Genomic DNA, 27,870 nt, shown 5'->3' with positions numbered 1-27,870 from the left:
ATAAACTGTAATATGCACTTTGGTTATGCATGCTTTCTTTCTGGTCCTTTCTGGCTAAACACGCATACAGCAGCTGTTTTCAAAGCATTATAGCAAGGATTTCTGAGTTCTGAGACAACTAATGACAACCAGCTATTGTTGATCTCAGTAAAGTTTTTGAATTTATCTGTCTGAAAATAAAATTTTGCAGTTATAACAAGGATTTCTAAGGCAAATCTTCTCTTGTGGAAACCTTGTAATTAACAGCACCACACCAGCGTAGCTCCCTGTGAGTGTATATCAATGTGCTTTGGAGCAAGAAAAGCCTAGTTAACTGTTTGTAAAACTTGAGTGTATGTAAAACATTTAACTGCTGAAGATGAAATTAAAATGTATGCATATATATATACATATATATATATACACTTTAACTTTCAGTGTGCATGCCCTGTTTGCACATAATATCCACAATGAAGTATCACTCGTTCACTTAAAATATACTTTTATATTTCAGACAGTGGATATTAGGGGTGTAACAGTTCTCCAAAATCATAGTTTGGTTAATACATTGACGCTGGGGCCACGGCATTTGTTGGTGCTTCAATATTTGGTATTAACAACAAATAAAAGTAAAAAATAAAAACAGGAAAACAAACTGTTTGTACCACAGGCCTGATCACGTGATCATGATTGTGTCACGAACAAAACTCCATTATTCTGATGTATGTATTTCCAGTTTATGTTACATGAACGATGTACAACGATTCCAACTTTCACCAGACCAGCATGCTTTAACTGCTCATCAGCAGCTTCACGTGGGTGTCACAGTATGGTAAGATGGAAACGCAACTTAATATTGCAGATGTTTCAGTTTCAGCATTGTTACAAGCCAACCTGTGAACTGTTACTTCAACTGTTACTGAACTGTTACTTAATTTTTTTTTTAACTCATTCCTCCAAAATCTAAGGAAACTCAGATAAAGGAACACTTTAGCTAAGAAACACTAAAGATGTGACCGTTGATTTTAGCAATTTAAAGCTGTCACACTGGTATTACTTTGAAGTTTACACTACTTTACCCTGTATTTCTTTTTTGCTTCTGAATTTTTATGGCATTGGCAGCAAGGGTTTCCTTGATGGCATCAAAAATACTGTAAAGCTGACACAGTTTCTCCCAGGTATATGAGCCAAAATTTCACCTCAGGACAGAACTTTCAAAACCAGGACATGCAGTTTAATCAGTGTGAATCCCAAGCTTAAGACCATTTTTTATGCTCTGCTACCGTACAATAGGCATGCTACAAATGCACATTAGTCTATAGTTAACTGTTAGTCTGTAATCTGATGGCCTGTTAATACTATCTCGGTCATCTTTTCATGATTTCAATCATCAAGTTGTTTTTGTAACAGCCAGTGGCTAGCTAAAGTCTTCGCATGCAACGACATAACCATAACTGCAAGGTCCAGTGTTTAGCATTAGACGCACTTTATCTACCAACAAATAAATGATGCGATAGAACAGCAGGCACTGCAGCTAACCACTGACAGGCCACATTCTTGGAAAAAACATTCCTAACAGGTCACTGACCCCTGACGCACTTAGCACTGTGCCCACATCCTTCAGAAACCAGAAAATGATTTCTGCACATTCACAGTAAGTACACTGTACTCACATGAAGACAGTTGGAACATGCTGTAGGTGTACCAATGAGGCTTCAAACTAGAAAGCAAACACAGTCAACACAGTTTTGCCATATAAACCATCAAAGAGCAACTTGCATGGCAGCACTGTCTTACAACAGCTTGTGAACATGCTGGATATATCAGGATTTCTGCTCTGATATATTTTAAAACGTATTCTGAGTTTTACATAAGTCACATTTTTAGACAAACACAATCTGAGTAAACTAAAAATACACAGACAGCAGTACTTGCACTAGTGAACACAACGAGAAATCATTTGAGTGCACGCTTCAGAAACCACCATATCTGAATTCAGCATCTTGTAGATGTGGTGGGAGGTCCCTTTTGGGGGGTTTTAACCATTCTGTAGTTGATTTACTTTTGGGCACTGTGTTATTTCTTTTTGCATCATCAAACTTCTGCTAAGCTTCAGCTCATCATCAGTTATTTATATAGCACTTTAACCCTCTCGGGCTCAAATTAAACTTTTTGTTGCTAATGCACAACCAAGTCCTGCAGTGGTACTTCTGAGTAAAAAAAACTCATAAAATATGTATGTGGGGTAATCAGGTTGTTAGCTTTTAACTGTTGCAAATCGGCAACGCCTGCCTCAAGAGGGTTAAAAACACACCTGGTAGACCAATATGCATAGCGAAATATCCAAATTATCATTAGACGCACGAAATATAAATATAATAATAGACAGCAGAAACCAGACATAGCAACAAAATTAATAAAAATGTCAGTTACGCACAGAGTTAAAAGCCAGGGAATAAAAATAGGTTTTTAATAAGGACTTAAAACTGGCACTGATGTAGCCTGTCTAATATGGAGAGGAGGTTATTCCAAAGCATCGGCGCTGCAACAGCGAACGCTCGGTCTCCTCTAAGTTTCAGCCGTGACTTTGGGACCGAAAGCAACAACTGCTCAGCTGACCGAAGGGAACGAGTGGGGACATGGGGCTTCAACAAGTCAGACAAATAAACAGGTGCCAGACCATTTAGAGATTTAAAAACCAATAAAAGGACTTTAAAACGGATCCTAAATTCAATTGGTAGCCGGTGTAGAGAGGCCAAAATCGGAGTGATGTGGTCAAATTTCCTCTGCCAGTTAAAAATCATGCCGCAGCATTTTGCACTAGTTGCAAGCGTGACAAAGTGCCCTGCCCAACCCTCATTAAAAGAAAATTGCAATAATCTAAACATGAAGTAATAAAGGCATGAATAACACTTTCCAAGTCACGCTTGGAAAGAAAGCGCTTAACCTTCGTTAAACGTCTGAGGTGATAGGATGTTGATTTTACCACCCCGTTTACGTGGTCATCAAAGGTAAGTGCAGAAAGTGATCGAACTCTTTAGTTGGGAAGTCAAAGCTGCAAGATCAACATCTGGAGTGTGAGAAAAACGATTTGGGCCAAATAAGATCGCTTCTGTCTTCGGATCATTAAAATTTAAAAGGTTTTTTGCAATCCATGCTTTAACATCGCTAAGGCAGTCAAGCAGAGGTCGACTTGGGAGACTATCAGAATGACTAAAAGGTAAATAAAGCTGGCAGTCATCTGCATATAGATGGAATGACACTTTATGTTTTCGGAAAATCGCACCAAGAGGCAAAAGGTACAGTGAAAACAATAATGGCCCAAGAATAGATCCCTGAGGCACACCCCAAAGCAGAGGGGCCACAGAGGATGAAGCGGACCCCAACTTAACACAAAAGGTCCTATTTGAAAGATAGGACTTAAACCACACAAGTGCCGAACCAAAAATTCCCACACAGTGCTGTAAGCGGGAGATCAGCAAATCGTGATCCACTGTGTCAAATGCAGCAGTCATGTCCAACAGGACCAGCACTGCATATTTACCACAGTCTGCCGCTATCAGAATGTCATTCATAACTTTTACGAGGGCTGTCTCTGTACTGTGAAATGGCTTATAGCCGGACTGAAAGATTTCCGACAATTGAAAGTCATTCAAATAGTCCATCAACTGAGAATAAACAATCCTTTCCAGAATGAACAATTTTAATTCATTTGTTGATTGCGAGGCACTCAGGGCTCAAGGGATGATTTCACTGTCTTCAGGTGCCATGAGAAACATATTTTCATATTTTTCTTTTAAGCAGAGTTTTTTTATATTGGGAAAGACTTTATCACCTCTGTCACTGCTTTTTTGCCTTTTCCTTTTCAGAACTGCATGTTGGGTTTTTGGTATAAGAGTAAGAGTAACAATTGTCTTAAATGTCTTCCATTTTTAGACACTTTGTCTTATTCAGACTGTTGGGCCCCCTGGTCTTTTGAAAAGTTCATGCATCTCTGCAATGCTTCTTCTTCTAAGGTTATGTGAAAGTTGAGTAATGCTTCTTGAAAATTGTGTCATAATTTTGTATGTATATATCAGAAGGTTGGTGTCTACAACCAGCAATTTCAGCGTCATCTCTCCAGACTGCTTACTGCAAGTTCTGTGTTTTTCCAGCCTGAAAGGTGAATGATTACTTCCTTTTGTCTTGATAATTTATCTGTAATTTGCGGCCATTTGCAAAAAATATGGGGTTTGGATTAGTCTCCATTCCAGACTGCCTCCTGTGCCAGACATCCTGCTCAGCTGTAGTTGGGACAGATAAGTTCCAGTCTGCCCTGAGGTCTTCTCAAGGACCAGCTTGCCTTGCTTTCGAGCCTGGCTGCTGAATGTTGGCATCCTAAACACTTCCTCTCAGCACAAATGTACGCACACACCGAGCCCATAAACTGAATTTGTGGTTAATCACACAGTGGTTTAATAGAAAGACTATCAGTTTCAAAGGAAGTAAACAGCACAGCAGCTGACACGCACTAGACACATAAAGAGATGCTCTCCAGTCAAAACAACCTGCAGAGACATACCGACTGCTGAGACACACTAAAAGAATTCTTCACAGGAGTAAACAAACATTAAATTTTTCCACTGATTTTCACATCGTTTTTGCTGTCTCTGCACACATCTCCACCACCACGAGCAAAAAGAAGAAACACGTGGCCTTTTACACAAGCACCCCACAACCCCCGGTTATTTCATTCCCGACACACTCCTCGTCCCCTCCCATTCTCTGAGTTAACTGTATAAATACCCACACTCAGAGCATTATCAGGATATCAGACACTCAGGCGAAAAGAGACTAGCTTAAGAAAACAAAAGAGAGTCTAAAAAAGAGTCTAGGTTTTTAACAAGAGAAGTTAGACAACTGCATCTACAAACTCCCACATACCACAAGATTCAGTCCTCTGAAATGTGGCTCCAAGTGTCCCTCTTTAGTTTGTCCGGCTTACTTCTGTCAATCCAAACCCAGGCTCAAGATCGAGCCTCCCTCCACCGCTCCAATGACCCCTCTGGACATTGTCATTACACCTTTACTGTGGCCAGTCCACAAGAGTCCAGCTGCCCTGGAAGCGACCGCGAGATGGATGGAGTCTTGTCCAGGCTCACCCTGCTCGAAGCTTTGGTCAGCCGTCTCCTAGCAGGAGTAGACAAAGGCACCATAACTGGGGTTGGAGCTAATAGAGAAGAAGGTCTCCAGGAAGCTTATTCCCAGGTTACTGGGGAAAGAAACCAGCTGCAGCAGGATAAGGAGCGTCTAAACAGGCAGATCCAGGAGCTGCAGAGGAGGTTGGCTGAGCTGAGCCAGGAGGCAGAAAGCCTCAGGCAGAAGCCCTGCCAGCAGACGCTCACCTCAGTGGGCACTCAGCATGAAAACAGACCAGCCAATGGTATGTACCAGTCAGGGGGTAACAGGAAACCACACAAATAAAAAATTATCTTAGTTAAAAGATTGTCAATCACAAAAGAACACATTTTTTTTAACCACAAAATCATACAAATTCAAAATAATGCTTTTTTTTAAAAAAAAAAAATCTGTGAAGAAACATATTTTATGCAATTTTTGCCAGCTCTAATGTTTGTTTGTTTTTTTCAGAATAAATGTTTCTGTGGTAGACTCGTGCTTTGAAAAGTCTAAAGAGGCAGAGACAGGTTGGCCTGCAGTTAACTGTCCCCAGTTAAGTAAGGGGATAGGAATTTTTACCACAGTCTTTTTTTATGGCTTCGTCACTCATGTTGATGTTTACACAAGTGTGATTATTTTCAGGGTTAGAGCATCAAGCACTCTGAGGAAAAAACAGGGACCTTACAACTTTGAGGTTAAAGTGTTACTTTTGAGTTTTGCTCAGAGTTTGTATTTCTCTCCCAGATCCCGCATATGACTTTGGGAATAGTGGATATCAGGAGATGAAAGCTGAAGTGACAGAGATCTCTGCATCCCACGTCTTCCATGAAGGAAGTCACAACTTCACAGGTAGCGTTTTACTGGAGTTGTTGGAATCGAGCATTATAGCTTTTAAGCAAATTAAAATTTAGAGTCTAAATTAAAGTAACTTGCTTTTTTCCCTCAGGTTGTGGAGAGTTAGTGTCAGTGGGAGATCCTGTGTCACACAGGAAAGCTGACAGTATCACAGGGAAGTATGGTGTGTGGATGCAGGATCCAGAGCCTCAAGGCCCTCAGTACACCAACAACACTGTGTGGCGTATTGATGCAGTGAGAAGAGATGTGCGTCACCTCTTTGCATATGAAGACATGGATCAGTTCTCCCGAGGTTTCCCAATGAAGGTGCTGGTTTTGCCAGAGCCTGTGGAGAGCACAGGGGCAACTGTGTACCGAGGCTCCCTTTACTATCAGCGAAGACGCAGTCGGACACTGATTCGCTACGACCTGGCTTCTGAATATCTGGCATCCCGCATGGACCTGCCTCATGCCGGCTTCCATGGCCAGCACCCTTATTCCTGGGGGGGCTACACTGACATTGACCTAGCAGTGGATGAACAGGGTCTGTGGGCCATCTACAGTACAAGTAAAGCAAGGGGTGCAATTGTAATTTCACAGCTGAACCCCGAGAGCTTGGAGGTGAAAAAGACCTGGGAGACTAATATTAAGAAGAACACAGTGGCCAACGCTTTCATGGTGTGTGGACGTTTGTACACAGTTGCTAGCTACACTGTTCCCAACACCACCATCAACTTTGCGTTTGATACAGCCACTGGTGTGGGACAAGCTGTCTCCGTGCCCTTAAAAAACAAGTACAGTTACAACAGCATGGTGGACTACAACCACGCTCAGAGGAAGCTGTATGCCTGGGACAACTTCCACATGGTCACCTATGACATCAGACTGGGCAGGGCCAGCCATGGCAGGAGCTAGAGAGGACACAGAGAAGGACTGCTGTTGGCAGGACTGATGCAACAACAAGTGATAGAGATGAAATAAATAATCATTTTAGGTGCTCTGTCAAGGCTGTGCTATCAATGTGTTTTGAATTTTACAGTATTTCTGTGGCATTAGTATCATAAATAAGGAGTGGCATAAAAACAAAGAACTATTCATACAGTAAACCTGTTCAGTGTGGTTATGTGATATTGTTACTGATGGCTCATGAAACAGAATTGTAATCTGCAAATGTTATTTTTTATTTAAGACATGAATTTATGAAATAAAGTTTTTGTTTTCTGGATTGCATTTTGAAAATGTAGTCACAACCAAGCACTCATGTCCTCAGCTGCCAAAGCCACAAACTGCAGCGTTCCAACTGCTGACTATAGCTGCCTCAAAGAGCAAGTTAGTAGACTACAGTGGTTACAATACCTAAATTTAGAGCTGACTGTGCTGTGGTTCTCAGATTTACTGCTTTTTGTAGATGTACACAACTGAATTGAGCAGGACGTAATCCAACATTTCACAAGCCATCTCGGTTGATTTGCATCCTCTACAATGACAGCATACTCTTCAGAATAACTTTAAATTAGACCTGGTTAGCATAAATGTGGAATTCAAAGAATGAAGCTAAGTATTATCAGCTCAAAGCCAAATTATTCTCTGCTACACTTTATGTAACCTAATACAAAGCATGAGCACCACAACCCCTGTGAAACAGTCCAATACAGGTTAAAGGATACAGGATGTTTCATAAAATAAAATAAAACAAAAACAAAAACTTCACATCATACAAGCACATTTCCTGTTCATCAAATGCCCCCGAGCAGTTCTAACCATTAAATATAACTGCTCTTCCTCTCCTATCTATCTTGTATTTCTTCATCTCTGAGTGCAGTCAGTTGTTATTCTTTTCACTACCCCATGAAATACAGCAGCAGGATGTTTAGCTAGCAACACACTGTGACAGCAGTCCACAAACCTGACCTGATAGAAATGTTACATTTCAAATTACCTGACACTTTAATAACATGTTACTCCCTTTGTACTTGCTCCTCTTCTTTATTGCTAACTTGATGCTGAAATACCAAGACCAATTCCATATAGGAACAGTTTAGTGCTTTAGATTATGCATAAATTATCTTTGTGCATCTTTCATTTCGTTGTATGCTGTAAGCGTTGGTGATGGCTAAACCAATAGGATTGTCTTTTATGTCTCATTGTTCCCTTCATTTAGGCACAAATCTGTTTTAAGGTGCAAAGTACCACGAAATAAAAACTTACCTCAAATGCGTTAAACCTAATGTAACAAGCTGTTTTGAAAATATAAGGAGTAGAAAGCACAGACCTTTTATTTTAAGCTCCTTTTTGCTAGCCAAAGTTAGCATCCTAATGAAATAAACAAGCTAGCTAGAAATAGCATTAGCTGGCATCGCCCACGTTCATTAAAATATGGTTACGGCTTCATTAAACAAAAACAAACCATGCCACGTAGAATCAGCACCAGCAAAGAAGCTCAGCTTTGGAAGCTAATGTGCTGTTTATTACCTACAACCTCAACCACAGGCTTATCTACAGGCAGCATTAGCCAAGTTAACTTATGTCATAAAATAAGGACAACCTTAGTCCATTCTAATACTTAATACTACTGTTAGATGGGCTGGACTGTGGGTTCAGAGATCCTTCCTCGTTGTTATGCTACTTCCTGAAAAATATAATTTTTCATTAAATAGAAATATTGCCCATTTTCAATTTGAGGGCAACAACATCAAAAAAGTTGGGACTGGGCAACAAAAGGATGGAAAAGAAGGTGGTACTAAAAAGAAACAGCTGGAGAAACATTTTGCAGTTAATTGGGTTAATTGGCAACAAGTCGGCAACATGACTGGGCATAGAAATAGCATCTTAGAGAGGCAGAACGTCTTAGATGAAAATATGAGCAGAGGTTGACAATCACCAAAAAACTGTATCTACAAATTGTAGAACAATTTTAGAGGAATGTTCCCGTGTAAAGTTGCAAAGAAATCATTCAGAGTACATAACGTCATCAAAGGTTTCTGGGAAGCACTGTGTGCAAAGGACAAGCCTGAATATCATTGCTGAATTTCTGAATGTCTGCACTGAATTTAAAAAAGTATGATTCTGTCATGGAAACCATTGCATGAACTCATTCACTGTCTGTGAACGTATTCACCGTGCCATCCACAAACATAGGTTAAAGCTGTCGTGCAAAGAAACCTTTCTGAATCCAGGAAAGAATTGAGGCCAAGAGAAAAAACTGTTCTCTGGTTAGGCAAATCCAAAATTTACATTCTTTTTGAAAAACATACGCCATGTCCTCCCAAAGACGAGGGGGACCATATTATCAGTGCTCAGTTCAAAAGGGTTGCATTAGCCCTGCGGAATTAGCAGCTTTCGCATCAGGAAAGGCCCCATCAGCATGATTACTGAGTGCAGGTTTTAGAGCAACACATGCTTCCATCCAGTCCAATTTATTTTCAAGATTGCCCTGCATGTTTCAGCAAGACAATCTTGATGCACATACTGCAGCTATTACAATAGCACAACTTTATAGTAGGAGAGTCTGGGTGCAGAACTCGCCTGCACTTCAGATCTTTCACCAACTGAAAACATTTCAAGCATCATCAGAAAATATCTGTCCATCTTCTTCCACTTATCCGGGGGCCGGGTTGCGGGGTCAGCAGCCTAAGCATAGAAGCCCAGAACTCCCTCTCCCCAGCCTCCTCCTCCAACTTATCCAGCAGGCCAACCAAGAGATGTAATCTGTCCAGCGTGTCATGGGTCTGCCCCAGGGCCTCCTCCCAGTGGGACATGCTCCCAACACCTCACCCAGGAGGCATCTTTGGCAGGCCCCTCACTTTCCGAGAGAAAAACGTACTGCTTTTAAAAGAAGACGGGATTTGTCTTACAGCTCTAAACATGGCTCTGGCAAAACTTTTTTGAGGCTTGTTGCAGCCATCAAATTCAAAATGAGCTAATATTCTTCTTGTAATTATATATTTTCTCTTTGTAAACCTTTGATATGTTTTCCATGCTGTATTGTAATTAAAATATAATTTCCTTGTATTTTGGCTTTAGTTACATTTTACATTTACAGGATATCAACCTTATTTTGGAATTGAGGTTCTAAGATACACAGTATATTCAATAAATGTACTCCTCCTTTTATAATTACAGAAAGCCTTCAGAAAATTGTTCCTATTTAAACACAACTGTGTTCTTTAAATTTAGATGATAAAAGTTTAAATAATATGAGTATATGTATTCACACGATGAAACTGAAAGAGATGAGGTTACTTCTGTCACATTTCTTGGAGTAATAAAACCGCTAACAGACACGCGCCCACACGTCAGCTCACCTGCATTATTTGAAAGTCAATAAAAATGAGCAGCTTTGCTTGAAAATATCCCACGTTCCCACTTACAACCTGAGCACAACTTGTCACACTTTCCAGCTGTTTATGTAGGCTACACACGCATCTGCTGTCTTAACCTGTTCAACATGTTAACTCCAAACCCACATGTATCGAGTGTAATGATTTCTGTAACAACTGCTTGCTTTGGAAGTGGTATTCGGTGTGTTAAAAAGGAGGCGGTGGCAGCAGTTTATCAACACTGTAAGATGAGATGGAATGTGTTACCGTGCAATGACAGTCAGGAGACTCAGCAGCAGCAGCTGATGGAAACTTGGTTGAGTGTGAGTTGACTTTCCCCACAACAATGTTCACACAAACACACTGTGGCTAAGCCACATGAAAAACAAACACAGAAAAAATTCTCACATCATGAAGTGTGTCAAGGGGGATTTCTCTTTTTTATACCACAGTTTAAACTTTCACACACACTCAAAAAAAAATGTAATTTTTTAAGATAGAAAATTTGATTAAATAAATTCAACATTGGTTTCAGGTTTGTGAAATTAAGTCCATGCATTATCAATAGTGATGTGCAAACAAGCAGCTTAATGGAGGTAAAACATTTAATACTTCTACTTCAAAATAAAAGTAAACACAAAGACAAACACATAACGCTGATACAGATTTTTTTTAAACATATAAGAATCCTAAAATAACATCAATAATCAGGAATTTCAGAATTACCCACTCATGTTCAACATTTTCCTACATGCACACACACCTAAACCTGACCTAATGTTTCCCATCTAGCATCCAGAGTCCATCGTAAGCCCTGTTCAGCCTCTCTCCCAGGCCAATGAGCAGCGCGTCCTGCAACCAGTCCCAAGTCACCCACAGTCTTTCCACCAGACTGTACTGGCAGTAGCCCATGGCCAAGCCAAAGCCCACATCTGTCACATAGTGTCTTGCAAGCAGCAGTCGGGACAGGCTCACCAAAGCAGCCCACCCCACCACCAGGAGCCGCATGGAGTCTGTGTCCACCAGCTGGGCGAGGAAGAACCGGGCGCACATGGCCGCCCGTGAAGCGTGGCCGGAGGGAAAAGAATAGCGCTCCACGAAGAAGGTGGAGAGGATCTCCGAGCGGTTCTGGGTGGGCATGCGACGTCTGACCAGAGTCTTCACAAGTCTGACAAGCAGCAAATCCAAAATCAGAGCTGTGGGGAGGAAGGAGTAGTTTTTAAAGTTGAGGATGTAAATAACAACAAGATTGCATTAGATATATATTAGTTTACAATAATAACAATTATTATTATTATTAAATATTAGTATTAGTATTACATTTTCCTTAAAATATATTAGAAAAAGAACTAAATAGCTGAAAAGATGAGTAAAAAATGCAGCTGAAGTTGTTCAGTTGTTGATACATTTATTTAAAGCTTCAGTTAATTATAGATTTACACTGTAAAGACAAACAAAAGTTTTACTTTAGTGTGTTGAACTTAATTTGTACCAGCTTTGACACACTTGTGTTCCCGCTTAAGTTAGCTGTACTTTCTGTCCCCATTCTGAGTTGCACGCAGTTGCTTAATTGAGCACTTGATATTGCCAAGTATGGGGCATTTCTGCAAAAGAAAAACTTGTGGTAAAGATAATGTTTAGCTTCATAAGCTTTATTAGTGCTGTGATCATTATTTCAGTTAGGCTGTGTTTCAACTAGCTTGTGAATTCATGATGTGGTTTCCTATGTTAGCTTGCCCCGGTAACTGAGACTGCCTTTTTAGGGTTTGATTACTAGTACCAGTGTTACTGTAACCATGCAGTATGTAAATACTGTGGAAAAGTTGTCTTGAACTTATATCTAATATTTAATCATGGTGACTTTGTTTGAGTTTCTTCTTTAATTAAAAAAAATTACTAGACTAAGGTTTTATATAAAACTTATATAAGGTTTTATATATTTTTTATACTGAGAAACAGCCGACTGACATTGCTCCACACCTCGCGGCTTAAAGTCAAGAGTCCTCTGAGGAAAAGTAAAAAATTTTCCCTGCTTTCTTGAATAATTGTCCAGTTTTCAAATTATTTCAAGACATTTTTTTTCCAAATGCTGCAGCTATTGATATTTTTTCAGTCTATTCTCACACCAAGGATACCTCTTCAGCCTAACATCCTCTAAAATCAGTCTGCTGCTGTGATCACAGTTTGTATTCTTGTTTCTTAATGCTTATCATAATCCTGAAAAAATATTCCTGGAATTTATTACATGATCATAATTGGAGTAAATGACCCTACTCTAATTAATATTCCTGGCAGATTATTTAGATTTGTGAGCTAAATCTACATGATCGGCACTGTGTCCAACAAAAATGACTAATAACATTAAATTGGCTAAGTAATACTTTTACATCCCTTGCAATTCCTTTGATGTCTCTAAATATCCTATCCCATCATCTCATTTATCATCAAATTTCAAACTTTCTCAAGCTTCCTAACACAGGTTTTGAATCCGCAGCGAATACTCTACAAATACTTGATGGCCTCGCCCAAAGTTCAAAAGTTCAATGAGCTCAGCAGCTTTAGGAGCTAATAAATTACATTTGAACATCTTTGATAGTCCATGAGGGCTTTCAGATATTTAAAGAACTGAGATCTAGGTATTTCAAACATCTTCAGATGTTTTCAGTACATCATTATAGCAAAGGTCAAATTTTGCAGTGAACCATGGTTAGCAGCTTTAGTTAGCACTCTGCTAAACATTTTGAAGTCAAGTGGAATTTTATTTCAGTTGAATCAACCAATAGTTGAGATTTTAAACATGTTGAACTCTTAATGTAACACCTTGGGGAACTGAGCAAGGCTGAAGTAAAAGCATATAACCAGCTCAATTTATTGACCTAGAAAAAAAATTCTAAAGGTCTTTGACCAGGTCAATACCTGATTGGTCTAACATCATATACTATCTCCAAATCTCCATGGCATCCTGGGCTTTTACAGGCCAGAAATAGCTCTGGCATTTCACCACAACACAATACAGTATAGCAGCACAGAGCTTGAACTCAAGGCTGCAAGTTCACAAATATAATCTACATGTGCAAATAAATCATCAGCCATGACCGGTGGATCACATCTCAGACAGCTCCCACGAAAAACTTTCCATCGCTGTCGTGCAGTTGTTTCTCGCTCAGACACCATTTACTCCTGCTAATGCATTAATTGGCACTAGTTGGACTCATTTTGGTCTCTGGACATTAAGAGCTATTAACGTTATCTAGCTTTGACCAAACATGAGAGCCACTTATGAATGCCACGGGTTCCACTGTGGCCATGGCACAAACGTGCATAATAACGCACCGGCTTATCGGCAATGTGGTGATAAATATGAAGCTGCGAGAGCGTCGGACAGCTAAAGTCAGTTTGACTTTGGAGCACTTCTTACGTAAATATCGAGCCTGTTGATGGCTGTGGACTTAGAGATGTGTTATTTATTAAATCAGAACATATTTTTGTTTCATTAAAGACAGAAATCCTAATGGTGTAATGATACTTACCCAATGCCAAATTCAGCATGATCTCTTGCTCCTCCACACTTCGTCCACGGAGAAGAGTGTACACGGTGCCGATGAGCCACGGGATGACATGACCGGAGAACTCGACCAGCCGGACCAAGGGCCGTATGCTGCCCCATGCAGACCCCTCACAGGCGCACACTCCGAGCCGTTTGGACAGCCATAGATCTATCGCCAGCAAAAACCGGAGCGTTACAGTAAATATCGGCTGACTCAGACTGACTGAAAAGTCTCCCGTTTGCGCTCCAGAGGCAAAGTAAGAACAGCTGGAGCTCCGGCGACGGACTTGGTATTCAAAAGTTGCCCGGCTTCCACACGCAGCTCCACGGCAACTATTCCGCCTGGACCCTGGTGAGGACATTTTGGTTGGACAGTGCCGTAGGTCGTGTATCCGCTCTCCTTTATGGCCCCTGATGAGCTCGTAACATCCTGCCCGGTTTACAGGGGATAAATGGTACCAATTTAGAACGGGACCGCTCTTGTCACGTGACAAGAATGAATCCACAAAACCGTGCTCGTTGAACGGGTCCGGTGTTGAGCTTTAGGCTTTTTCTTTAAACTTGGAAACCCAGCGAACACGTTATCACTTGTGAACCAGATAGCCCGCCTTGACTGTAAAGTTTGACTATTTTGTTAGTTGTGTCATAATAAACATTTCATGATAATAAATGTCTATATTCTCTTCACGACACCGGTCTGAGCGCAAAATGTGTCACAACTACGCCAAAGGCTCAGAGCGCAGCGCTTTTTATGAACCTAAATTGGGTCTATCATGCTGTGGCAGTGCGTGCGTGGTTTCCGCCTCTTCTTTATTTTTGCTCTACCTGCTGTCACCAGAGTTACTGCACACCGGACTAAACACTTCCACGGCCACAGCATGCCGGGGCTGCTGCTCGGAGACGTGTTTCCTGATTTCGAGGCAGAGACCACCACCGGCACAATTAAACTCCACGAATTTCTTGGTGATTCGTGAGTAGACTTTGTGACTTTTTATTTTTGACGCTGCAGGTTTACAGACTTATTGAGAATTCGCTTAAGAGCGGGGAGAGATGGCGGGATGTAGTTCCTGTCATGGTTTTTCGCTTCTGCTTTGAAATACTGCATGTGGCATTTTTAAAATCTGCATACTGTACCTGTAATGACGGTATTGTGGTCTAAGTGCGATCTAAGTGTGTCTAAAACAACACTTTACCACTTAGTGCATCTATCAGTAATCATCTCTTTGTGAGACAGTGAAAGTCTTCTGATATTGAGAGCATCTGTAAGCTGAACGAATGAAATTGAGGTCAAACCTGAGAAAAAAACGCTCCTTTGAGTGATTATGTGCAGACCGCTGACCTCAAGGTGGAGAAAAACAACTTTGCCGTCACTTTTGACAACTTTGCTAAACTCGTTTTACATCCTGTTGTTCTTTTGTGAAACCCAGAAACAAGCAGTAACACACACAATATCAAGAAATGCAGACTGATGCGGAGAGGAAACTGGGTCAGGATGAGGCCTCTTTTTTTCTGAGATCGAACTGAGCATGGTGGTAAATCTGACTCATTTCAGATGGGGAATCCTGTTCTCCCACCCCAGGGACTACACTCCTGTGTGCACCACAGAGCTGGGCCGAGCTGCCAGACTCAGCACTGAGTTCAGTAAACGCAATGTTAAAATGATCGCCCTATCAGTGGACTTCCTGGAGGATCACCACGGCTGGGCCAAGGTGTTGTAACTACATTTTATTTATTTATTTATTTGCTGCACACCTTTAAGTATTTAGAAGTATTGGAAAAACACATAAAGAAAGCAGGAAGTCGGTGCTAGCTGGTGAACTGTGCTCTAAGCTTGGTGATATTTCAGCATTCTGACTTCCCAGCTGAGCATAGTTCTTTAAACAAGGCACAAGAGATTTGCAAGCCAAATGACATCGAGATATCTGGACTAATGCTGGGCTAAATCTATGTGGGTATTTAGGATTTTCCAACAACATGCTGAAATAAATGAATCCTTCTGGGTTCACTCAAAACCTCACTCCTATTAAAATCTCAGGTTTCTCAAATGAACAATGAACATTGAGCCTGTGCAGGCCTGACTCCTATATATAGTGTGTGCGGAAAGAATTTGCAACACAAATAAAGCTTCGACCACAAGCTGTGAATTTAAAACTGGGGTGAAAGGTGTATGAACCATATTGAGGATCTATAGAAGGACGAGGCTTGTGATTATGGGATGTGTATGAATGCTGTGTGTTTAGAGAGGCTAAAAGTGAGACTATCTCAGCCGTGGCAACTTTTTTTTACTGCTAGCACTCAATTTGATTACATCAGTTACAACTACTACATTTCCCTTGTGGGATCAATATAGTATCAATCTATATATCTTTGAGAAAGCCTGAAAACCCCTTGTGTGAAATTGTCTTCCTGCTTCAAATATTTGATGCTTTTTAAAAATATATATTGCACTTCAAAGTCTACCATGTTGCCTTTGCAACAGCTGTGAAATGAGCATCACTTCTCTTCCCAAGTATAAGGTTAAGTACTGTATACTGCCTCCAAAGTTGTCAATCACAATGATTAATAGAAATAATAATCATTAATAATGTCTGTGGAATATCTACAACAGAACATCAAGGCACATAATCAGCAACCATCATTCCTGTGGTAAAATAGGATTATTATGTGAACAACCACTGTTCAAAGACCACTGCGCACATTTACTCAGGGCCTTCTTGATGCGATGTTCTTCTGCTTCCCTGGCTGCTGTGTCTGTGGGGATGGTGTTGGCTCCGTGCTGTAGTGTCCTGATGACACCCAGTTTATGCTGCAGTGGATGATGAGAGTCAAACCTTAAATACTGATCCATATGTGTAGGTTTACATCAACTTTTAAATGTCCCTGATTACTAATGGAAATCTCACAGTCTAAGAAGGCTAACCTGCCACTTTTCATATCCTTCATATCCTTTTCACCTTTCCTTCTCGGTGTCTCAGATCCTCCTCCTCTCTTTCTCTTTCTTTCTCCTTCCATCCCTTCCCCTTGGCTAGCCACCATGGGGCTCTGCCCCCATCACTTCCCTCCCCCTTTTTAAGTCCAGACTCAAAACTCACAACAGCCTATTCCAAATAAGCTTTTCCATCCTGCTACTTTAATTTATTTTATTTATTTGCTCTATGTTTTATCCTTATATTTTTGTAAATTTTTGTTTGTTGTAATTGCTTGTGAACAGTGTCCTTGAGTGTTTTGAAAGGCGCTTTCTTAAATAAAATGTATTATTATTATTATCCTCCCTGGTAAATTTGATGTGTTGGTCCACCGAGTTAATGTGATCAGTGAATTGTGGCACATCTTAAGGTGTCATCAACATACCTGAACCAATGACTTGGTGGTGTTCCAGGGTAGGATAACAAAGCCATATTTTCCACTTCTTCCATGTAAAAGTTGGCCACAATGGGTGAAACTGGGCAACCCATGGCACACCCATGTTTCTACCTGTAGTACTGACTCTTATATGTGAAATAGGTGGAATTAAAACACAGTTCCAAAAGCAAACACACGTGGTCGGTGCTGAGAGTGGTCCTGTTGCTGAGGTTGGTGTCATCCTGTAATCACTTACATATATATATATATATATATATATATATATATATATATATATATATATATATATATATATATATATACTAGGGGTGCAACGATATTCGTATCGATATTGAACCGTTCGATACAGTGCTTTCGGTTCGGTACGCATATGTATCGAACAATACAATTTTTTTCAAATTTTTTTTTTTTTTTTTTTTTTTTTTTGTGTCCCGTTTGGATCTATAGCCATCAGAATTGTTGTCTTGAGGCCAAGAAAGATGCCAAGAGGATTTATTTTAAGTGGATCATCATATTGGTCCATTTGATTGACCTTTATTATAATTATGAATTTATTTTATTTTTAGTTGCAAACGGGACAGACATGACTGTGGGATAGGACAGGGGGAAAGAATGAAAGAAAGAGGGGGAGAGAAAGAAAGAAAACCAAAGGGGAGAAAAAAAAAGAACAATACAAAATTTGTAATTTATTTTATCAACTTTCCTTCTGACGATGCTGTCTGTGTTGAGCGCTCAGTGAATCTGCATTTGACTACTCCGCCTAGGCTCGAGAGTGCAGCCTAGGCGGAGTAGTCGAACGCAGATTCACTGAGCACTCAACACAGACAGCATGGTCAGAAGGAAGAGCGCAGGGCAAGCTAGCGAGACAGAAGTGGACCTCCCCACCCTCATTCAGATCTGGCGTTTGGAATTATTTTGGTTTTCATGTGACGTATGACCCTGAAGGTAAGCGAGTCATGGACTAAAGTAAAACAGTATGTTGGATGTGCCATGCAATGCTCAATTACATGGGTGGGAGCTAGTGTGTTAGCGCAGTTAGCTCGTTAACGTGTTGGCCGTCTAGCCCCTCTGTATAGGGTAGCTTGTTAACGGAGATTTGCCGTGTTGTGGCGTTAAGGTTATTTCAACGAGATTAACCTGAAAGCACTAGTGGGAACACAATGAATATGACTGCACATTTACGCCGACATCATCCTAGTGCAAAGACAAAAACAACAAGTATGCATGCTACAAACTTTAGCCGAGTCATTTAGACAGCTGTTAGCACAGGATTCTCCTTATGGAGACCTGATATGTTTAATATGCTGCTGAGAATATAGCCCAGAAGAAGCGGATAGTATAGCTTTTATTTTGGAAAGAGACATTTCTCTGTAATAAACTCTCTTTTCCAAAGATTTTGGAATGGTTAAAAAGCTATGTAGGGAATAGGCAACAATATGTACAAATAAATGAATATAAATCTAATTTGATGGATATAGCTTGTGGAGTACCTCAAGGTTCAGTACTGGGTCCAAAAATGTTTATTATGTACTTAAATGATATCTGCAGAGTATCGGAGATTTTAAAGTTTGTAATATTTGCAGATGACACAAATATACTGTGTGCAGGTGGGGAATTGCCACAGGTTTTGGAAATGATCACACAGGAATTAACGATATTAAAGAAGTGGTTTGATATAAATAAATTATCATTGAATCTCGATAAAACCAAATTTATGTTGTTTGGAAACCAAAAGAAAAACATCGAAGTAGAAATATGTGTTGACAATGTATATTTAGAAAGAGTAAATGAAATAAAATTTCTTGGGGTGATCATTGACCACAAGCTCTGTTGGAAGCCACACATTACTTATGTTCGGGGGAAATTGGCACGGGGCATTGCCGTCCTGGGAAAAGCAAAGCATATGTTGGATCAGAAAGCACTGCACATTTTATACTGTGCTTTACTACTGCCATATATGAGCTACTGTGTAGAGGTCTGGGGAAACACATACAAAAGTAACACACAAACAATAACTATAATACAGAAAAGGGCCATTAGATTAATAAATAATGTAGGGTACAGGGACCATACAAATGCACTCTTTGTCAAAATGCAAGCTATTAAATTCCAAGACTTGGTGAAGCTTAAAACAGCGCAAATAATGTATAAAGTCAGAAATAAACTGCTTCCCAAAGAAATCTGTAAATTGTTCATAGAAAGAGAAGGTGGGTATAACTTAAGAGGGAAATGGAATTTAAAAATACAAAGTGCTAGAACAACTTTAAGAACTATGTCAATCTCAATTGCAGGAGTTAAATTATGGAACAGTCTAACAGAAGAAATAAAAGACAGTCAAAACATAAAACAGTTTAAAGTAAAATATAAAAACCTAATTTTAAATAAGTATAAGAATGAAGAAAACGGGGTTAACCCAGGACGGTAATGTTGCTGGTAATGGTGTTGCGGTTCTTTTTTGGTTGTTTTTTTGTTTTGGTTTGGTTTGTTGTTTTTCCATAACTTGTGTATCTGCAAATATACACATTCTGTATTTTTCATATGAAAGAAACTATACTGTGGTGGGGCTTGCTTATTTCTTGTTTTTGATTTATGTATGTTATGTTTTGTTTTACTTCATATGTTTATATGTTTCATATGTTGTTTGTTTAAGTTAAGACAAAAAAAATTAAATGAATGAGAGGTAAAACTTGAGGGGGTAGGGACAAATAAGTAAATACTTCAGCCTACTCCTTTTCAAACAAATAATGGAATGATATTTTGTAATGATTGTGAAGGCACATGTTTGAAATGTTTGAAATAAAAATGAACTGAACTGAACTGAACTGAATGAGTGATTCCTCAATCAGATACAGGGCTCGCAATATCGCTAGCCCGACGTCCCGGGGCTATCTCTGCCCTGCCTGTCGGGCTATTGTAGGAAGGAAAAATATATGTCAATGCTTTTGCATTCTTTCAGAAATGTAGCTGGGTAATTATGTCATTGGGTGAGCCACTGTCAATATGTGACATATTGAAATCGTGTTTGAATTTGCGCTTGTTTTTTTGCTTTCACTTTGCAATCGCGCGAACTGTGTATAGAGAGCGACAGCACTGATCTGTGAGTGATGATAATTTGTGCACCAATTCCTCTGACATCGTCTTATTAATTGTTAGCTTACTATGCAAACATGACAAGTGAAATCTCCCGCAGCTTAAACATGTGAGAGGTTGATCGCGCAGAGAATCGCTGAGCTTATGTGAGTGCGGCAGGATATATATTTCACTACGATGACCTGGATGATTGAGAACCTTCACAGACAGATATATATTTTAGTTCTGCTGAGCCAAATAAGACAGGTCAGGGTGAAGAAGTGACAGCCAAAGAAAAGCTTACCACAAAACGGAGAAGTTATGACAAATCAGACTATAAGGCAAAAAGAAAGTGCAGCTTTATGGTTTCATGGACAAAAGAATTTCTGTGGCTGCAATATGACGAGCTAAAAAACAACACGCACAAGGGTTAGGGTTAAATTTAAAAACTGTACTTTTGTGTTAAAATATATATTTATAATTTTAATAAATGACAAATTAAAAAGGCATGAACATTTTTTTTTTGTATCGAAAAAATATCGAACCGTGACACCAAAGTATCGAACCGAACCGAACCGTGAATTTTGTGTATCGTTGCACCCCTAATATATATATATATATATATATATATATATAAAAACTAAACACCCAGCACGCCCCTGCGGGCGGTTTATCCTTGAGGGTCCTGCGCAGTATCTTAGCTGTTCCCAGGACTGCACTCTTCTGGACAGAGATCTCCGATGTTATTCCCGGGATCTGCTGGAGCCACTCGCCTAGCTTGGGAGTCACCGCACCTAGTGCTCCGATTACCACGGGGACCACCGTTACCTTCACCCTCCACATCCTCTCGAGCTCTTCTCTGAGCCCTTGGTATTTCTCCAGCTTCTCGTGTTCCTTCTTCCTGATATTGCTGTCATTCGGAACCGCTACATCGATCACTACGGCCGTCTTCTTCTGTTTGTCTACCACCACTATGTCCGGTTGGTTAGCCACCACCATTTTGTCCGTCTGTATCTGGAAGTCCCACAGGATCTTAGCTCGGTCATTCTCCACCACCCTTGGGGGCATCTCCCATTTTGACCTCGGGACTTCCAGGTTATACTCGGCACAGATGTTCCTGTACACTATGCCGGCCACTTGGTTATGGCGTTCCATGTATGCCTTGCCTGCTAGCATCTTGCACCCTGCTGTTATGTGCTGGATTGTCTCTGGGGCATCTTTACACAGCCTGCACCTGGGGTCTTGCCTGGTGTGATAGACCCCAGCCTCTATGGATCTTGTGCTCAGAGCTTGTTCTTGTGCTGCCATGATTAGTGCCTCTGTGCTGTCTTTCAGTCCAGCTTTGTCCAGCCACTGGTAGGATTTCTGGATATCAGCCACCTCCTCTATCTGCCGGTGGTACATACCGTGCAGGGGCCTGTCCTTCCATGATGGTTCCTCGTCTCCCTCCTCTTTCTTGGGTTTCTGCTGCCTGAGGTATTCACTGAGCACTCGGTCAGTTGGGGCCATCTTCCCAATGTATTCTTGGATGTTCGTTGTCTCATCCTGGACTGTGGTGCTGACACTCACTCCGCTTAGTGTACAGCCTCAGGGTGCTGGACTTGGGGTGAAACCCTCCATGCATGGTAAGGAGCTTTCTTGTCTTTATGTCAGTGGCTTCTATCTCCTCCTTTGGCCAGCCTATTACCCCAGCAGGGTACCTGATCACGGGCAGGGCGTACGTGTTGATGGCCCGGATCTTGTTCTTACCATTCAGCTGACTCCTCAGGACTTGCCTGACCCTCTGCAGGTACTTGGTGGTTGCAGCCTTTCTAGCGGCCTCTTCATGGTTCCCATTTGCCTGCGGGATCCCTAGGTACTTGTAACTGTCCTCTATGTCTGCAATGTTGCCTTCTGGTAGTTCAATATATGTATATTGGATTTATATATATATATATATATATATATATATATATATATATATATACGCCTATACATACATACAGACATACACATATATACACATAGCAGTTCAAAAATATGGCATACAGAATTACAGAGATTCAAACGAAATCGGGTCTCCTTGACGACATATAATGTTTCCATTTATCCCAAATCTCAATGAATATGTCATATTGAAATCTGTTAAAGAAGGTAATTCTTTCCATTTTAAACAACCCATAAACAGTCTCATGCCAGTCATTTAGTGATGGAATTTTCACACTTAGCCATTTCTTAGTAATAGTCTTTCGGGCAGCCAGACTCAGAATACCATATAACAGCTTGGACATTTTATCTACATTCACTGAATATAAATATCCAGACAAAAGTTCATCCCAATTAAAGGGGAGTTGCATACTAAAAATGGTCTGTAACTCAGAGTGAATCGATACCCAAAAAGTGTTGATCAATGGGCAAGACCAAAACAAGTGGAAGTGTTTTATTCCTTGGGCCCCACAGTTTCTCCAACAGCTAGAGTGATTAGAATAGTGTTTACTTTGTGCAGGTGTAATAAAAAACCTACAGAGACTCTTCCAACCAAAACATCTCCATATATTAGAACTAGAAATTTTCCACTGAAAGGCACACTGCTGATACCAGATATCATTTGAAATTGCTGTATTTGTTTCCCTTTCCCATTTCTGTTTAATGTAGATAGTGTTCAACTTCTTAACCTCTTGTAAACCCTTATACAATCTAGAAATCACCTTGAGGCCAGGATCTGCATGGTAAGCCTTGACAAATATATTCAAAACGGGAAGAGAGAAAAGATCTGTTCACTTAGGTATAAAGTTATGTAGATGATGCCTGATTTGAAGAAACCTGAAAAAATCCGTATTGCTTAACTGGTACTGATCTTTTACTGATTGGAAATCCCTAAGAGTTCCCTTATCATAAAACATACAATATGCCATTAAGCCTTGCCCTGCCCATTTTTTTTATATCTTGCGTCTAACTCAGGGGTGGGCAATCTCAGTCCACGAGGGCCGGTGTCCCTGCAGGTTTTAGCTCTCACCTTGGGTCAACACACCTGAATCACATGATTAGTTCGTTACCAGGCCTCTGGAGAACTTCAGGACATGTTGAGGAGCTAATTTAGCCATTTAAATCAGCTGTGTTGGTTCGAGGACACATCTAAAACCTGCAGGGACACCGGCCCTCGTGGACTGAGATTGCCCACCCCTGGTCTAACTTATTGGGTAAAAAATCAAGATCATAAGCGCACCATCTTAAGATCCTGGCCTCTTCATTCCAGTCATTCTTATTAAGAAACTGTAACCAGAGTTTTAAAGGCAAGTTAATCCATTGGTTTCCTTTATTAATTTGTTTTTTAATAAGTGTCACGTCCCATAAGCTTGCCTGAATCGGAAAATCTCTTGAGATAACTGTTTCTATTTCTTTCCATCTTGCTTGGTAGTCTACATTGCACCAACATGCTAGGATCCTCAGTTTAGCTGAAATATAGTAATCTTTCAAACATGGGAACCCCAACCACCCTTTATCTTTAGCCAACTGGATAGTTTGGTACTTAATCCGTGGTCTTTTCCCCTGCCACAGAGATTATTTTATCCCACTCCTGAAATTGTTTATCAGTTATTTCAACTGGGAGTGTTAGGAACAGATAAAGCATCATAGGCAAAATATTCATTTTGACTGTATCAATACGTGACTTAAAAAACAAAATTGGTATTAAGTTCCATCTTTTAATATCCTGATTTATTTTATAACACAAAGGTTTAAAATTTACATGATATATTTTAGAGAGATCTTTAGTGATATTTACTCCAAGATACTTCATTTGCTCCAACTCCCAATTCAAATCCAAGGTGTTCTGGATGTGTTGTTCAGAGCTGCCTCTGGTTGAGAATCGAAGCCAGAAACTTTGAGATGTTATAGGTGATCGAGTTGATCATACAGACAATCGGTCTTAAAGGTGCACCCTGTTTATGTATCTAAGGTAAACCATACAGACTTGGTGTAGATTCCCCTGGGTATAGCCTGTGGTATGAGGTCCAGTCAATAGGATTGTCAGAAGCAGTTTGAACAAGACAATCTATCACCCTCTTCCTGTAACCACTTTCTGGGTCTTGCTTCATAAGTATTTTTGTCACTGAGCAGTGATAAAATTTACTCACGATGGGCTTTCTGGTTTAGCAAAACTGTGCACCTACCCTTGTCTGTCGGAAGGATAATAATGTTGTTGTCATTACTAAGTGATGTGAGTGCCTTCCTCTCCTCCATGCTGATGTTGCATGCTGGGGGCTTTGCATTGCTGAGACCGGCCAAAACCTTCGTCTGTAGTTGCTCTGCTTCCACGTCTGCAATATTGTTGTTTTGAATTGCTGTTTTGTGGCTGTGATCAGTTCCAGTTATCCATCTGGGAAACCAAACAACTTCTGGCGAAGTTGGATGGCACAACACAGAAAAGCTAACTCGTCAGGCCACGACTCCACAGTCTATATGATTGTGTTCTAAATAATGTGGGGGATTATTTCCTCACATCCCAGAAATCTACATTGAAATCTGAGTAACAGTGTATATATGACAGAGCTCAATCAATGTTGCACCACTCACACTTGCTTTGAATATCTAATGGAGAGCTTGCGTCTGTTCTTGTGTGTGACTAGGACATCGTGGCCTACAACTGTGAGGAGTCTGCCTGCTGCTCGCTGCCCTTTCCCATCATAGCGGACAGCAAACGGGAGCTGGCAGTCGCCCTGGGCATGCTGGACCCAGATGAGAAGGACAAAGATGGCATGCCCCTTACTGCCCGCTGTGTGAGAAACATAAACACACATTTGTTTTTGGAATTTGTGCCCCATCTCTGCTCATTCCTGTGAAGGTTTTTATCCCTCTCACTGGGAAACTCTCTCACCTTTTTTTCCCCCACCATCTAGGTGTTTATTATTGGTCCTGACAAAAAATTAAAGCTGTCCCTGCTTTACCCAGCCACCACCGGACGCAATTTTGATGAGATCTTGAGGGTGGTGGACTCGCTCCAGCTCACAGCAGGGAAGCGAGTAGCCACACCTGCCGACTGGAAGGTATGCCATGCATATGAAAATGACCTCAGTTGCTGCCAGTTATTACAGCAGCTGAAGGCACAGATAATAGCTATAGGACCTGAGCAGCTGCTGTGTTGACCAGCAGACTTTTTGCAATGTGTCTCTTCCTCCAGCCTGGAAACTGCGTGATGGTTCCCCCGAGTATGTCTGAAGAAGAGGCCGCCTCTTTGTTCCCAGCTGGCGTCTACACCAAAGACCTCCCCTCTGGCAAGAAGTACCTGCGCTACACACCCCAGCCATAAGCACAGGCAGAAAGGATGCTGATATTCAACACTTGCATCTTTTACGTGGACTGCAATGTCCACTGCATGGACAGCGCTCTCACCTGGTTGATAGACATCCCAGCTGTGAATAAGTCCCAGTCAGTATGGATGGAATGAATACCAGTGCCTTATGATATAGGATTGAGACATTTAGTACAACTTCCTCTCCTCAAGCTGCCTACTTTTCTAAGAAGACAGATGGAAAGGAGCTGTCATGGGGAAATAGATTACTATTTGAATAAAAGATTTTTTTTTAATCTACAGTGTGGCAGAATAAGTCTCTTTTTTTTTAGCAGAAATACTGTTGGCATGTTGTTTACAGGTTCAAAGGTAAGATGTTTATGATGCCATTTAAGCCATACGTTGTATATCATAAATACATATAGGAATATGACCTCACAAATAGGTTTATTAATATCCATACCCATAAGCTACTCTCGTATTGATGCCTTGATGTTGCCATACCATCTGAGGAGTTTTGAACTAAATCAAGAGCTAGCTAGTTTGGTTAGCAAGGTCCATCTATAATCAGCTGTGATATTAATAAGAGAAAATGCACAGCTGACTCCTTAGAAGGTCTCCACAACCCTGCACATAAAAGATGGACGTAGCAAATATGACACCACTGGCATCTGTTGTCCTCATTTTTCAGCTTGGCGTTAGTTTAGCATTAGCATTAGCATTTAGCTTGGTTAGAAAGTTGCATATATAAACTTTAGGTGTGCAACATACAAACATTAATATCTCTACTTAGTGTTAAGTAACTGTTACTGCTGTAACAAATGACCATTACAGACATGAAAAATGATGAAATAAATGAATACAATATCACAAAAAATAGAAAGATTTGAAAAATGTTTCAAAGGGGAGTTCAATTAGAAGCTGAAGCAGATGTTAGAGAAAGCATTCATCTGCATGTCTAGTAAGGGTTGCTGGGGTGGTCAGGATCCATTCATCATCCACTGTTATCTGTGTGACCTCTTTCTCAGATGATGGAGGAATCCAAACAGTGTGCTGATTCAAACTACACTCAAAATAGCAACAGCAATGACGAATTCCCTTGGCCAGTAATATGGATGCATTCCAGCAGCTGGCAGTTCAATATTCAGGCTGCAGAAACATTTCCTTGCAGTCTGGGATTACACCACCACAAATACAAGAAGATTTCTCATTATTGCTCAGATTAACATCCACGCCTGCTGAATAGTTCTGAAGCCAGGTACATTCACTCTGTGGTCTGGAAAATGTGAGTGTGGCGACGTCTCACTGCAACGCTCCATGAAGCACATCAGTCAACACTCATGTGTTCCCTCAGAGCCTTAATCAGTTCACCGAGCTCATCCATCCATGTAATCTAGAGTTGAGGGGAGACTGAAAACAAATTTCTTGGGTGGTCTGTACCACACAACGGGCCACAATATTTGTCAAATAGTTCAATTAAAATACCGAAAGGGCCGGTTCAGTGATTCATATTATCTGAGGTCTCTTCATAGAGACTAAAACTGATATCAGGCAGTAAACATCCCTTTTAATGCTGTGAAATGTGGCATTTCAACAACAACAATTCCAAACCAGACTCAAGTGGCCAATCCAGGACCTGCAGGTTTAAATCTACTGTATACATTTGTGGACGTTTTAGGTTTTTGAAGCTGGATGTGGTGATACATTGAGAAGAGGTGCAACTTGTAACAAAATTTAATATAATTCCCCACTCTTCTCTTTACAGCTGTCAAGTTGAGCATGACAAGCTTAAATCAGTAAACATGATTAAATTTGGCAATAATGTTTACAGTGTGTAACACTGGTCTAATATTAAACTGCTGACAGTGATGATGCAAAACTTTTGCAAGAACAAATTAACTGATTTCACTGGATTTTTTACCTCGACCAAGTTTTTTTGGTCATGCAACATGTTTTTGGTAGCATTTCTGTGCGTGCGTGTCATTCTGTGTGTAAACACATAGCTCATAAAGTTTTTAATGAATTTGAATGAATGCAAACTTTGTAGTGGTGTAGAGTCCGGTAATGTTAACAATCTTATATCCACCAAGGTCTTTAAGTAATGATGATTTATTTGCCAAAAAATGACAAAAAGCCTCATAAGTTAGAAACTATAATTCTTACAAGTATGGTGTGTATTGTTAACATATAGAAAGTACCTTATATAAAGATTTAAAATATCATGTTACATTTGACCTCTAACCTCCTTCAACAGATTCATCTCAAGGTCACCGTGATAATAAAGCTTTTGAAAACATTGTTTCTTTGCCATCGTTTGTATTGACAACATAAAA

The 27,870-nt window shown here is 40.4% G+C and overlaps 3 protein-coding genes across 3 annotated transcripts; 2 read left to right on the top strand and 1 right to left on the bottom strand.

Annotated features, from left to right (window-relative positions):
• Positions 1-4,797: 4,797 nt before the first annotated feature.
• Positions 4,798-7,195, top strand: LOC146688148 (myocilin-like). Its single transcript, XM_085438994.1, has 3 exons — positions 4,798-5,401; positions 5,881-5,985; positions 6,083-7,195. The coding sequence occupies exons 1-3, from the start codon at positions 4,924-4,926 to the stop codon at positions 6,883-6,885; spliced, it is 1,386 nt and encodes a 461-aa protein (XP_085295120.1). The 5' UTR covers positions 4,798-4,923; the 3' UTR covers positions 6,886-7,195.
• Positions 7,196-10,880: 3,685 nt separating this feature from the next.
• On the bottom strand, positions 10,881-14,630 carry LOC146688147 (polyisoprenoid diphosphate/phosphate phosphohydrolase PLPP6-like). Its single transcript, XM_085439129.1, has 2 exons — positions 13,820-14,630; positions 10,881-11,485 (listed from the first exon to the last, which is right to left on the bottom strand). The coding sequence occupies exons 1-2, from the start codon at positions 14,196-14,198 to the stop codon at positions 11,064-11,066; spliced, it is 801 nt and encodes a 266-aa protein (XP_085295255.1). The 5' UTR covers positions 14,199-14,630; the 3' UTR covers positions 10,881-11,063.
• Positions 13,621-25,839, top strand: LOC146688146 (peroxiredoxin-6-like). Its single transcript, XM_085439130.1, has 6 exons — positions 13,621-14,188; positions 14,675-14,806; positions 15,389-15,545; positions 24,876-25,025; positions 25,146-25,292; positions 25,427-25,839. The coding sequence occupies exons 2-6, from the start codon at positions 14,715-14,717 to the stop codon at positions 25,553-25,555; spliced, it is 675 nt and encodes a 224-aa protein (XP_085295256.1). The 5' UTR covers positions 13,621-14,188; positions 14,675-14,714; the 3' UTR covers positions 25,556-25,839.
• Positions 25,840-27,870: the final 2,031 nt, after the last annotated feature.

This window comes from Copadichromis virginalis, linkage group LG18 (assembly GCF_057382275.1).
Source record: "Copadichromis virginalis isolate Kocher_CV1m ecotype Utaka linkage group LG18, C_Virginalis_male_GT1.1, whole genome shotgun sequence".
Classification (NCBI taxonomy): domain Eukaryota; kingdom Metazoa; phylum Chordata; class Actinopteri; order Cichliformes; family Cichlidae; genus Copadichromis; species Copadichromis virginalis.
Note: the sequence above shows the minus strand (reverse complement) of the source record. Positions and strands in the feature narration are given on the sequence as shown.